Consider the following 14060-nt stretch of genomic DNA (forward strand, 5'->3'; position numbering starts at 1 on the left):
TTCGCCATCACTGATCTAAGGCGTTAGCCACTGACATTCATTGACTGCTTACTCCTACCATTGGTGTTAGCATTAGGTACAAATGGGGTAGGAAAGGCTTCACCCCTACACTGTTTTTTTTAGATCCTGTTTATTTTTGGATATTATCCAACTTGTATGCAACCGTTTTTGTAGTTTTGACCTCTATATGATTTATCTCCTATTCTCCATTTTTCCTGAGCTAGTCTCTGTAGACTAGCTGCCATGATGTCTCCTATACTCTGCACTTACTATATATCTCTGCCATTCACATGACTACACTTGAAAAGTACTGATCAGTACTGCTAAAAATCCAGCATCTGTGTGTGACAGTAAAGCACTTACTATGGGCTGCTGTAGGACACCACTTCACTTGTCTCTTCATCTCTCACTTTGTCCTTCCTCTCTATTTCAGGAAGTTGCCGTCTCTATGAGGTTGTATATAATTTGATACCCATATAACTTTTGTACGCCTTGACATTCATTATTCTACAGTAATGTTATTCAAATTGCATTGTAATATTTTCTCTTCAGATTTTTACAATCCATATACATTTATATTGAGATACTGATATTGTAGGTTTCCAATTTTCCCTTAAGATTTATGACAACATACAGATTGTGAAAAAAATTTATTTTAAAATGTTTCTTTGTAAGAAAAAAGCAGCCATTGGAAAAGTCCCATGTCACGCAAACAGTATTCTACAAATGTCATCCATTATCAGTAAAATGTTACAGCAGTTATATGACCATAGCACCTGCTGCTTCGTCATGCAATGTGAGATTCACAGAAGTAAAACAGTTTTCTTTTTCAATCAATAACGTAGAGAAATAAATACTTCATTCTAACTTCCAGGGAACAGTTCATCATTTACAGTATGATAACTGCATGGCTAGAATTTAGTGGTTAAAACATTCTCTGTAAATGACTTTTTTCATGACGTATATGAAAGGGTCCACTTATGGCAGCAGGCTACAGAAGAGGTTCTCCTTAAACATCCCTTTGTGTCTTGGGACAAGATCAGTATATTAGGTTGATTATCAAACTGCATGAATTATTTTATTTGTTATTGGCCTCCTGGTGGTATTTCCTGTGGATGCAACTGCACCACATTCATTTCCCCTATTCTGGTGCTGCTTAGAGAGTACCAGTTACCTATAAACCATAAAGGCAGCCATTTTGGTAAAACAAACACTGTATATCACTATAGCAGTACTACCTGTACTAATAATATCTAGGTAAGGGAAATGTATTATCAGTATTATTATTGATACTGTCTGCAAAATGGCTGCCCTATGGTGAATACATGACAGAAATACTATAAATAAAGAATGTATGAATGAAAAGACATATTGATTAGTAACAATTCCTCCATGGGAAACTGTTTGCAGTATTCACTATAACATGGGCCACATTCAGAACTGTGCATGCCTTCTGTATATGACAATTTACAAACAGTGTTTATTAACTAGTAGCCCTTAATAAAATCATAAGGAATGTTCAGGTTAAAAAAAGAAAAAACTCCAGTATTTTACTCCTTCCTTGGCTGCAAATAAAGACTGATTTTCAAGTAAGTCTTAATGCTTATTGTAAGCAAGAATCATCAAACAAGATGTGTGCACTTTATCACTAGGCGCCGCTGACTTTCTCCATGTGTTCTTACTTAGCTGCTGACAAATTATAGTCTTATCTTTACATTGTGACATTACCCTGATTAAGACTGTGCAAGGTGAAGATTGGAAATAAATAAAGGCCGATATGACTTACTGTAAACTACGGACATTAAATAAAAAACGAAAGGTAAATATGCCACATGATCATTTTCCTTCTCCATACTTTGTAAGGTACAATAGGTTTGGTTAGAGGCATGCATCTCAGCCTGTAACAAAAGCCTTACAGTGAATTATATCATTTCACGGAACAGTTGTTGAAATTGCCTTGCACTTTCTCTATATTATTCATTTTAGTGTATATTTTTTTAAATTATCCTGAGAAAAAGTAAAATCATTGATAAAAAATGTTCTGTTGGGAAATTCCAATAAAGTAAGGCAGTGAACAAGATTGTTATTTTGTGTGGATTCTTGCATACAAATGGAGTGGAGTGTGGCTTCTTTGCATAAAAATCTCTTTGTGCAATCGTATACTTAACCTTTGCTGCATTAAGTCTGAACGATAAAAAGAAATCAATTGATTGCCATTTCAAGGGATCAGAAGACTCTAAAGCAACATATTGCACATTACAGGAGATGTCTTTGGTGAAGCCCAGTTGTATAACTGTATTCCTACTTTTGCTTTGTTTTGGTCATACCTTCTCAGACGACTTAAGTATCTCAATAAAAGTTACTGTGGCTTCAGATCCAAAAATACCTGACCATCTGTAGCTTTGTTGCACTGTAATGGAAACTGATTCTTCATTGCAAGAGTCCAAGCTCATAAGTGAGCTATGGCAATATTGTGCTTATAATAATCCAAATGAAGTCAACTGAATCACTGCGTTCATTAATATTATTTATTTTTTTCTCTTGTCCATTTGATCATAGTTTCTGGTGAACGGTATAAGAATATTAATTTGGCATACAAATCTTCTTCCAGTTCCAATTCCCCAGTCTCTCTTACTAGGAAAATGTCTGTGCACAGTTTTAGGATACGGTCCACATTTGGTAGTTCCTCAAACATGATGGAGTGGGATATTCCGCTGAAGAACTCTCGAACAAACTTTCCGATTACGAGTACCACAGAAGCATACAATCCCATAATTCTGAAAATAACAAGTATAATTCATTAAACATATACGTTAAAGAAATATTAACTCATTAGTGTCATCTTTAGTAGTCAATTACATTTAGTACATATTAGCTTGTTATTTCTGGCTCTAAAAGGGATAGGTCAAAATTTCTGAACTGAGAAGAAAAGGGTCCAGTCCAAAAGAGTCATGTGGTTAATCATGTGACTGCTGCCATATTGAGTGCTCATTTGTTGCAGAGAGGAGTGAGGGTTACTATTCAGTTATTATTTTAAGATATCTTGCAATAACAGCACAGAGTGAAATAATTTTAAATACAGTTTAAAGTTTAGTGGATGCAGGCAGAATCTTATCATTTAACTGTTGCTAAAAAGGATTTGGATCGTTGTCTGAATTGTGCAGATATAACATGAACTTATCGAACAAGAAACATGCTCCATTGCAATATGCTTACCCGTAACCGGCTAAAAATCCAAGACTAGGTGGGCTGACTTTATCACTGAAGACAAATAATTCTAAGCCAACGTTGTTTGAAGAATGTTTCTTAACCTGATTAAGAACCCACCACTCCCGGGCAAATTCACCAGTACCATTTCTCTTGAGACTTACACTAATATTTGCAAATTCTTGGTCTGTTGAAAAGGAGAATAATAAGACATGTAAGCATTTGGTTGTTTAGGTTTCTAAATGATGCTTACCATTGATTCTGAACTAAAATGCACATTTCAGGGAAGATAGAACTTACTCTTGAGAAGTTGCAGTATGGGTTTTGCTGTAGAATCGCTTGGAGCTTTGATGTACCATGGATAGATATGTTCAAGTGTACTGAAAAAAGCACAGATATTTACATGTTAAACATGTTAATATCTTTCATTTTATATATTACGTTTGATGTCCTTAACTACTCCCTAAATTTAACACCATTAATATTGATGTATTTGGTATTCAGCCCAAGACAAGGTCTTAACTACAACACTGCACCTAAGCAGAGCCGCATCTGCCATGCGGCAGAATGCAGATACCTGTAAAGGGCGGTGAAATTCACGCTCTAAAGTGGGCGATTTGGGCGCCATTTACCGCCTGAATCGCCCACCAGCTAAATAAATCGCTCCTGTCTCTTTAAGACACAGGCGCGATTTATATGTGGAGCGACAGAGTGCCTTTCCGGCAGCTGCGTCGCTCCGTTCTAATCAGTGACACAGGCGTCATGACGTCACGCCGCCTGTGTCACTGTGCGGAGCCGTGGCTCGAAGATGGGACCCGCGCACCGAGGGAGCAGCTGCCTGCAGGTGAGTATGATTTTTATTATTTTTAATGCACTTTCATTTATTCTATGTGGTTAATAAGGGGGAGTGGGGAGGTGTCATGTTATCGTGGGAGGGGGGAAGTACTGTCTATTTTATATGGGGCCATAATTGTTTTATACTGTGGGGGGTGTATATATTATATGGGGCCATAATTGTTTTATACTGTGGTGGGTGCTGTATGCATAATATGGGGCCATACTTGTTTTATACTGTGGTGGTGGTGGGGGGGGTGTATATATTATATGTGGCCAGAATTGTTGTATACTGTGTGTGTGGGGAGGGGGTGCTGTATATATTATATGGGGCTAGAATTGTTTTATATGGGGGGGGGGGTACTGTATATATTATAAAGGGCCAGAATTGTTTTATACTGGGGGGTGGGGGTGCTGTATATATTATATGGGGCCAGAATTGTTTTATACTGGGGGGGATGCAGTATATATTATATGGGGCCAGAGTAATTTATACTGAGGCGGGGGTGCTCTATATATTATATGAGGCCAGAATAACTGTATACTGTGGGGGCTGTATATATTATATGAGGCCAGATTCTTCTTTTCCTGGGGGGTACAGTATATTACTAAGCTGGGGGGCTGTATATGGGATACAGTATATTACTAAGCTGGGGGCTGTATATGGGATACAGTATATTACTAAGCTGGGGAGCTGTATATGGGATACAGTATATTACTAAGCTGGGGAGCTGTATATGAAATACAGTATATTACTAAGCTGGGGGGGGCTGTATATGGGATACAGTATATTACTAAGCTGGGGGGGGCTGTATATGGGATACAGTATATTACTAAGCTGGGGGGGCTGTATATGGGATACAGTATATTACTAAGCATTGGGGGGGGCTGCATATTAGGCGGTGCTATATATTCACATTGGTCAGGGGAGCACTTTATGTAAAATCATGTAACATAATAACAGGGTGGGATATATTAGTTATAGGATACCATAGATTACTTTGCATCATGGAAACCAAATGTTAAGGGTCTGTATTAATAAATTGGGGGTGTATATAGCTGTGCAGGCTATAATTCCAGTAGAAATATATATATATATATATAATGAAGGGATGTTTTATATGTGGGGAGAGTGCGGTCAGTTGTGTTGTTAGCGGTATATATTATTTAGGAGCACAGTGTTGTTATCCAGGAGACTTTATACCAGTGATGGCAAACCTTTTAGAGGCCGAGTGCCAAAACTACAACAAAGACCCACTTATTTATCGCAAAGTGCCATCACAGAAATTTAATTTGTGATTTATACTCCCTTCTCTGTCACAGTTTTCATTGATACCAGCCCCTGAGGACACCAATAAAGCAGAAAATAGTCCCAGGTAGAGCTGTCACTTTAATATAGCTCTGTGCACAGCAAGTCCTGGGTTGTCTGGGACTGTAGGAAGATACCTGGAGTCATCTCTGGTGATGGCTTGGGTGCCCACAGAAAGGGCTCTGAGTGCCACCTCTGGCACCAGTGCCATAGGTTAGCCATCACTGCTTTATACCGTAAGTGATTGTGGTATTTTTAGGGACGCCGGGTGGAGATGCTGCACGGAGCTGAAGATATCCGGCCGTGAATTCACCTGTGATACTTCATGGATTGGAGAACCAGGAATAAAGTCCTCCTGATGGAAGAGATTGTCATCTATAAGGTACTAGATGCCACTAATGACTCCCAGAACCTGTAGTCAGTCACACAGTGTCAGGGAACTGCCTGTGGGGATGTTAATTGTTAGTAACGTTTTCAGCATTTACTTAACAGGGAGCGGAGGGGGGGGCAGCATTTTAATATTCGCCTCAGGCAGCAAATATGCTAGAATCGGCCCTGCACCTAAGGCTATCTGCACACAAAGCGGCATGGCTGCAGAGTGTACCCAGTGGTAATTCTTTTTATGCCCCGATTTTGATGCGGTAGGGGGAAGAGGCTCAATCTTTGAATCGTAAAGGTAGAATGTCACAGTATCGGCAAATAAAAAAACATGCTGTTGATCATAAACCACCAATGGAAAGCTGTTTCTGATGCTTGTTTTTTCCATGAAAAATCCCATATCCTACACTGCTACTGTATTAAACTTTGGATTTTCCACAGGGATAAGCCATGCGTAATACACATCAAGGGCTCATTTATTAAGGGTCGTGCACACACTTTTGTTGGACTTTGCACTATTTTCAGGGCTAAAACAGCTTGCACAGGTATTTAAGAAGTGTGGGAACTGGGTTCGTGGCGCACGCGGCCCTTTTTGTGGCACAGCTGTGCTGTCTCCCATGTGACACAAATTAGGGAGCATGCGGTCGGACAGTCCGACTGATTCTACTGAGCGCGGGACTTAACTTTCAAATTCTGTTGCAAGCCCTAGCCCTAAGATGCACCACTAAAAAGATGCTGAACTCTGTCGCACCTGAGCGGGGAAGCGATACATTCATGACTTGGGGTGCACAATCTTATTGAATAGCCGCACGGTGCATTATAGTCAGACAATGCACTTTCTGTAAGTGCATGTGCCCCATCATGTGTAGACACCTTAACAGGAATGATTTCATCAGGCTCTCTATTTAGCTCTCAGTCTGTAACTGCAGGTGGTTATACTTTAGAAGACAAGTACGTACAAATTACACACACTCTTTCTAGCTTTTGCCAAGGCTCCCTTGATACGTTGATAGATACAAATGTTTATACCGAGTGAGCTATAAGAATAAGCTTTTTATTTTTATGTAATACTCACACTGTCTTTTCTTTGTCCGATTCCATCATGTCTGCGATTAATTGCCGTGTAGTATTGGATAAAGAAACAGTGTGCTTCTCACCAGTGATTTCTGCTTTAGCTCCAAGACTCATATTTCTAAATTGTTGTGTAGAAGATACATAAACTGTGTTAGTACTGACTGTCTCAGTGTTGAAATGTACCGTATTTTTCGGCCTATAAGGCGCACCGGACTATAAGGCGCACCTCTGATAAATTCCTGATAAGACATCTAGGTTCATATATAAGGCGCACTGGAGTATAAGGCGCAGGATCAAATGCAGTACCTAAAAATGACCAGCAGTTCAAGCCAACTACACTTCCCGGGAAACTTGTCTTCAGCGTGTCAGAGAGCTCCGATCTCAGAGGTATGGGCTGCTGGGGGTTAATGCAGGGTGATGCAGCAGGGGTTAAGCGGTCTCCCTCTGCCCCTTCTCCTTCCCTCCTCAGCCAGGGTGTTATTCCTGTGGGGTTCCCTGTGGCTCCTTCTCTTTCCCCTGTTACAGGGCTGTCAGGTATGGGGGATTTCTTACTGATGATGATGATTGCCTCGTGGTCTGCACTATGGCAGCTCCGGTCTCTCCGTGCTAGGGGAGGGCAGGATGGGCACAATGTTAGCTGTGGTGCCAGGGCACTTCAGGAGCTAGGGACCCTGTGTACAGTGTGGGAAGGTGCAGGAAATTTCTGGGGATGGAGCTATTAAACACTGGTAAATGTACAGTACATCTTGTCTAAGTTCATATATAAGGTGCACTGGCCGAAAAATACGGTACTCAATCTCATTATGGTTTTACCTATTTTCAGATGTTTATATAGTGAAAACTTACCACTATACAATAATATTGCTAAAATCTGCATAGGAAGAACTACAAGATACTTAAATTCACAGTTTTATGCTAAAGATCTAGTATACACTTAATGTTTAGAAGTGAACAGGTGATTCTCTACAGACATATACATAAATGATTACATATGTATACATTTCAACAGGCCAGCTTTACTTACCGCTGAATGGTCCAAGAGACAACAAGTGTGAAGTCATGGTCCAAGTTATTAAGGCTTTGTATCATGGAATTTCTACTTGGAGGGCTAATAGTCCATAAAGAATTAGAATTTCCCTCTAATTCTGCAATGGTAATATCTTCCCTTCCATATCCTTCTAGAAACTGGAGAGCTGACTGTAAAAAACATATATTTTAATATACTGTATGCTACAGGAAGCCCTAATTTTACATCAGGTAGGGATATGAATATTTAGATTGCAGAGGGACCTTTGTTATACTAAATATGTCATCGGTTTTCACTTGTGTTTTATCTGCACCATATAAATAATGTAGTAATCTTCTAGAATTTTGGCTTCTGACATCACTAGGAGAAACTTTGGAAGTTCACTGTGCCAAATATATTTTTTCATATTTGTATAAATTAAAAATAAAATATTTAACATGTATATGAAAAATAAAACACACAAGTGGTTCTGTATATATTAGATGTAGGAAAGGAAATCATGTACAGTAGTTTTATAGCAAACAATAGCATTTATATATACATGTATTATCTTAAAATACAAAATTCACTGGCGCTGGTTCTCCCAATATTCCATTTATGGTGCTGCAGGTTAAAATGTAATTGTTGTGCCTAAAAATGTAAGGATATATACAGCAGCATAACTAGAAGCTTATGGGCCCCAGTGCAAAGTCTGTGCTAGGCCCCCGATGTATGGTTTATAGTAATAGTCTTCTCATATGGGAAAGTGACACCATAAGGGCCCCCTAAACCTCTTGGGCCCGGGTGCGACCGCAACCTCTGCACCCCCTTAAGTTACGCCCCTGGATATATATTATACAATTTTACTTACTGTGTCCTTATCCAAACTCTTCTCAAATGCCCGATATAATGCTGAATCCATATCTTTTAGCTGGTTCTGTTGTGCACTCATAGTAAAAATAGGCTGCAAGACAAACAGAGTCCTTAAATTCAAGTCAGTTGTGCTTCACTGGAAGCATTATATGAAGCATTGATCCAAGTAATGATCTACAGTGCTCATTACACAAAACAGAGTTATTTTTGTCCCTTATTGATTTGAATTTTCTTACTACTATTTATAAATATATATTTATTTTGTTTGCAAATCCAATGCAGCCTCTCGAATCCTTGGGGGTCATTTATCATTGCCTTTCAAATGGAAAACTGGAGGAATTTTTTTCCCCTTTTGCGCCTTATTTATAAAGTGTCGGCACCACAATTTTGGTGGTTTTCCTACACTATCGACTTGTTCTGTTTTTGGGCACAAAACTGTGTTGCCGTCTGTAAATCCGTTACTTTTCTGGCACTTCTATTTTTCTGACTGGTTTTGTGGTACAATTTTTGTCGCACAAATAGAGCAGCTAAAAGCTGATCTAGGGAAGTCAAATTCACCTTCATGAATGTGGAAACAGTTCTTAATCTTTTGGTTCCCGCACCAAATCATTACTCTCTTGAGCCCATAAATCACACTGGAAATTATAGCACATAGCGCCACCCTGCGCCCAGATTAATAAATGCACCCCCTTGTGTATAACAAACACATTGGCACATTTTTAATAAATTGTTTGCGCCAGTTTTCTGTCTGACTTTGCACTGAAAAGAACATGCAAACTGCTTGCACATGTATTTATAAGGTGTCTTCAACAGAAAAAATGTGCATCTAAAGAGGCGTGTTAGTGCTTAATCTGAGTTTGCATCAAATTTATAACAATCACAATTCTGTCTGCATGAACAATGTGCACCAAATAAATGGTGCACACTTTCTCTTTTGATGAAACTGGTGCACCCTGCACAATCCATAGGCAAACTGCACAATGTACAGAATGCACTAGTTTTAATAAATGTGGGCCATTGAATATCAATCTACATAACTCAAAAGCCATCATTTAGAAAGGTTCCAACTGGGGCTTTGCCACCCCAATTAAATAGGCTAAGATTCATATCAAATATCTGTGTATGCCTCCACAGTGCCAGCTTTGCCTGGCTTTGTTCCTTCTATTTCTCTTGCAGCCAGTGGCACTTTGTGTTTGAGAAAGAATGTCTAAGCAGTCTAAATGTCAGGTATTTTTTTTGTCACAATTAATTTTTTATCACCTTGAGCAGAGGTCTAAAGAGGTGTTCCTGGATGGTAGGTGTCATTCTCAAGGTAATGGTAGAGCCATTACCCTACTCCCTCCTTGCCCCTTACATTTTAATATGTAAACTCTATACTGAACACAGTCACCAAAATCACATGTTCTCTATACCAGGAACATGTGACTACAGTGATTTTTAAGCTCCTTATATCTACTCAATATCACCTGGAGATTGTAATTTGACTCTTGCTCCACACAGAAAGGCTTTGTGCTCATTGGCAACATTTCATTAGAGTTCATTAATTATTTTGTCTCTACCCTGTGCATAATGTGACTCTATGCTCTTCTTGTCCCCACTGTCAACCCTCACCCCCATCTTCCCTACCTTGTCATCTGTCGTTGGTAATTTTTAGTTTTGTTATGTTCTCTTTATATGGTTTTGAGGTTTCTACTATGCCTGGAGAATATGAAACATGCACACTTGCACACTCTATGCTACTGTTATCTGCACAATATATTTTAAAGTATTTGTTAGTGCAGTAAGGGGTAGTCTTCAATAGTTAACTATACTACTATACACAATTGTACAACACACAACAAAAGCTGTATCCTTTTTTTCCCCTAGGTTTTAGAACCTAGAAAGACCTAATTTCCGGATGAATTTGCAAAGGTGACTGGTAACACTTTTATAATGAGCATGGCAAAGTCCTATTAGAAGCAGATGTTAGATAAGATTATTCAGCTGTTAATTAGGCTGACACCTCAGGAGGATGATCATAGAGGAAGGACTTATACACACTCCCCAATGCATCAGCCACAATGCCACTGGGTCTACAGTCCACAGGGCACTACGTACTGCTACTTTTCAGTTATGTTGCATTCTAGAACCTGAATAGACTCCATACTTTTGGAAAATGGATGATAAATCATGTAAGATTTGCTTGCAAGGTGCCCTAATGGTTGGGTTAGAAAATTGATTACAGATTTATGAAGAATATACAAATATTTAAAACAAATACTACGATTTATTGCACTGTTCATGACTAGAAAACTAAACATTTGAGCCCTTCCATAGTAGCTCTGCCTATAGTCTGTGACTTTTATCCAATGGTCAAGTGTGTAATTTTTAATTTTCTAATCCTGGACTTTTAGTGATATAGCACTAATATTACAAATAAACAAAATGTATTACTGTTTCACCTTACCTGGAAACCTCCCAAAGATATTTTAATGGACACATCCAGTGGCTTGTTTGTCACGCCAGCAACTGATTTTATTAGAGACATGAAAAGTAATGGGAACCAAACAATGCATATCAGAAGTACAACGATCATACCACCCATTCCATACTTTACTACTTTCTTCTTCTTCTGACCCCGTGGCTGTGGATATCTCTGCAGACAAGACACAAATACAGAAATAAAAGCAGAGCATAAGTAGTCCATCTGTAGATGAATCAGACCATGTCACTATCATTTACTGGAGTCTTGGTGTTTTTGTGAGATGGTCCCATATTTATTCAGTGTGCTTGGCTAAAAAGCCGTAATTATAAACCAAGCATGTTTTTTTTAATAAATGATGTTAATTCAACAAAATTGTTTGAATGTTTGAACTTTACTCCTTAATAAAAATGAAGTGTCTGATGATGACTAATGGGAGCTTGACCAATATGAATAGATATAAGATATATAGAAAATCTGCAGCAAGTGCTATCCTAAGATACCCAAGGCTGGCAAGTGCAAGAGAAAAAAATTACATTTAACTCTGAGTTGTAAAGGATAAAAATTATTCTATATTGGGTATAGGTGGATTCGGTCTTCTTTGATATTTGGTCTTGGTTTTTTTGTGGTGCAAAGTTCCCTTTCGGTACAAAATTTTGTTATACATATTTATTTTTAAATTGAAAAAGACTCTGTTTTATGGTGCTTGAATCATGCTTATTATAGGGTCTTAAAAAGTATGGAGTGATCAGAGGAGAAACCACAATGTTTGCATTAATGCTTTCTATACAAAATTGCTACAAAAGAAAATAATGAATTATAATGTAGATCGAAGAGCCTTGCTGGTTATAAATTTACCATATATACTCGAGTATAAGGCTAGTTTTTCAGCACAAAAAATTGTGCTGAAAACCCAAACTCGGCTTATACTCGAGTAAAAAATATAGGTTTTTGTGGTAAAATTAGGGACCTTGTCTTATACTTGGGTCGACTTATACTCGATTATATACGGTATCTCTGATTTAGCTAAACAAGAGTTTCCAGCTGCTGGACTGTTAGCTCAACAGAGCATGTAACAACAGGTTGTCTTGAGCTAATAAAATCTTTTTTTGCAATATTGTTGATTAGAAATGTTTTGTTCTTTGTGCCGAAAATTGAAACTTATGTTTCTTTTAACATTCCAACATAATGACTGTACATTCCTTACCTTTTCTGACTCACGCCAGCATTTTAAAATAAATATGTGAGCATAAATATCCTCTACACAGATCCAGCTGGAAAGACTGAGTGTAGTGTCAGTCCATACCCAATCCATGACAGCTCTCAGCTCAGTTAAAAATGGCACCAGGCGAAAGCTGAGGAAAAAGATCACACATCATTAGGACTGTATGAAAGAATTACTAAGTGATTGCAAACACATTGCTGAACACATTTCTTTTTGGGCAGACATGAGTTTCATGTCACTAACATGTTCAATCTACTTATTATTTGGAATGTCAAATAACAGGAAAAAATGTTAATCAAATCATATGACAAAATGTAACAGCTTATCCCAATTTCATTCTAAAATAATTATTTGTGAGAAATTTGTCCAACACTACATTACTGACGTGACCAAGCAATGATGTGGTGGATACAATGGAACTGATTTTTGAGATTAGCTATATATATATATATATATATATATATATATATATATATATATATATATATATTTGGGTTGGACAGGTCCAGATATATTTCAGAAGATGATATACGGTTTAATCCAATATGATGTCACAAGTTGCCTATTCAATGTAAACACAAATTCACTGGGTCCAGTTTTATAGAAATACATGCCAATGCAACTCATTGATCCAAAGTGGTGCTTGGCAATAATTATGATTCCCCGCTCTTATATTTATGATAGGAGGAATGCTGGGGAAGATGCTGATGCTAAACTACACACACATGATAACCTACACACAAAGACCTTCTTTGTATGACCAAGTTTGAAACAGTAAAAATAATTGAGGCTGCTCTCACTATGACTGCAATCATGACCAATCTACTCTAGTATCTGATATCTATGAGTACTGAGTTATTGCAGAGCATTTGTATTTATATTTTGCAATCCAGCTAAAGGATGCTCTGGCTTTTCACGCATACTCAGATGTGTTTAGGCTTTAGCATGAAGTTTTTGAAGCTCAAACCTGAATTGAAAATAATACATGGTTTAGTTTTAGTTTCCTGTGATTTGACAGTGAAATCATAACTAAACCTAATTGGTTTTGCTGCAATTATGTGGCAATTCCCTAAGATAGCCTAAGCCTAAGTGCACACATTGCATATTGGCCGTGGAATTTATGAGGTGGTTATTTTGCTGGCATAACACAAGCAACAGAAACCAACTGAACCAGTCTGGTTTCTGATACAGTTTTATGATGCATTTCCCTTTAGAAGGGTTGGATTCCGCACCGGGATCTGCAGCATGTTTGCTGCATTAAATTGCATTAAATGTCATTAATTCTTCGATCTGCAGCAGAAATCTGTTTCCAGAGTGGATTTTTTCTACAGCTCCTGTATTATGCTGCTGATTTTCTACATGGAAGAAAATCTACATCATGTGCAGGTTTCCTAACTGTACCTTCATAGTAATGCATCTTTGAGCCAGATATAAGCCATTATAACCTTAACTATTTATAAAAGGTTTTTCAAATTTGTCACAAATTTTAGGTTGGATTCATGTGGAAGGCTATTGGTAAATTGTAAAGAAAAATATATCTGATAGAATGTAGCATTTTTTCTCCATGCTTGTGTCAATGTATCTTGCCATTGTATCACATGCCCCCAGTAAATAGCCAGCAGCCTCGTCATGGTGTGTGTGATGCAGCAGGAACCCGAAGATGGAACCTGAGCTTCGGAAAACAGAAAAGGAC

The 14060-nt window shown here is 38.1% G+C and overlaps 1 protein-coding gene across 9 annotated transcripts in view; it reads right to left on the reverse strand.

Moving 5' to 3' along the window:
- Window positions 1-656: 656 nt before the first annotated feature.
- PIEZO2 (piezo type mechanosensitive ion channel component 2) overlaps window positions 657-14060 on the reverse strand; it is a 241310-nt gene continuing 227906 nt past the window's right edge. For 8 of the 9 annotated variants that reach the window (XM_072152257.1, XM_072152253.1, XM_072152251.1 and 5 more), the window contains 8 exons: window positions 12350-12497; window positions 11128-11316; window positions 8680-8772; window positions 7827-7999; window positions 6804-6920; window positions 3508-3587; window positions 3217-3394; window positions 658-2777 (listed from right to left, as the gene is read on the reverse strand). In XM_072152257.1, coding sequence (XP_072008358.1) covers window positions 2525-2777; window positions 3217-3394; window positions 3508-3587; window positions 6804-6920; window positions 7827-7999; window positions 8680-8772; window positions 11128-11316; window positions 12350-12497 — 1231 coding nt within the window. In that variant the 3' untranslated portion in view covers window positions 658-2524. Of the gene's footprint in view, window positions 2778-3216; window positions 3395-3507; window positions 3588-6803; window positions 6921-7826; window positions 8000-8679; window positions 8773-11127; window positions 11317-12349; window positions 12498-14060 lie in introns of all 9 variants that reach the window. The other variant, XM_072152250.1, reaches the window with a different exon arrangement.

The sequence above is a fragment of the Engystomops pustulosus genome, chromosome 5, assembly GCF_040894005.1.
Source record: "Engystomops pustulosus chromosome 5, aEngPut4.maternal, whole genome shotgun sequence".
NCBI lineage: Eukaryota > Metazoa > Chordata > Amphibia > Anura > Leptodactylidae > Engystomops > Engystomops pustulosus.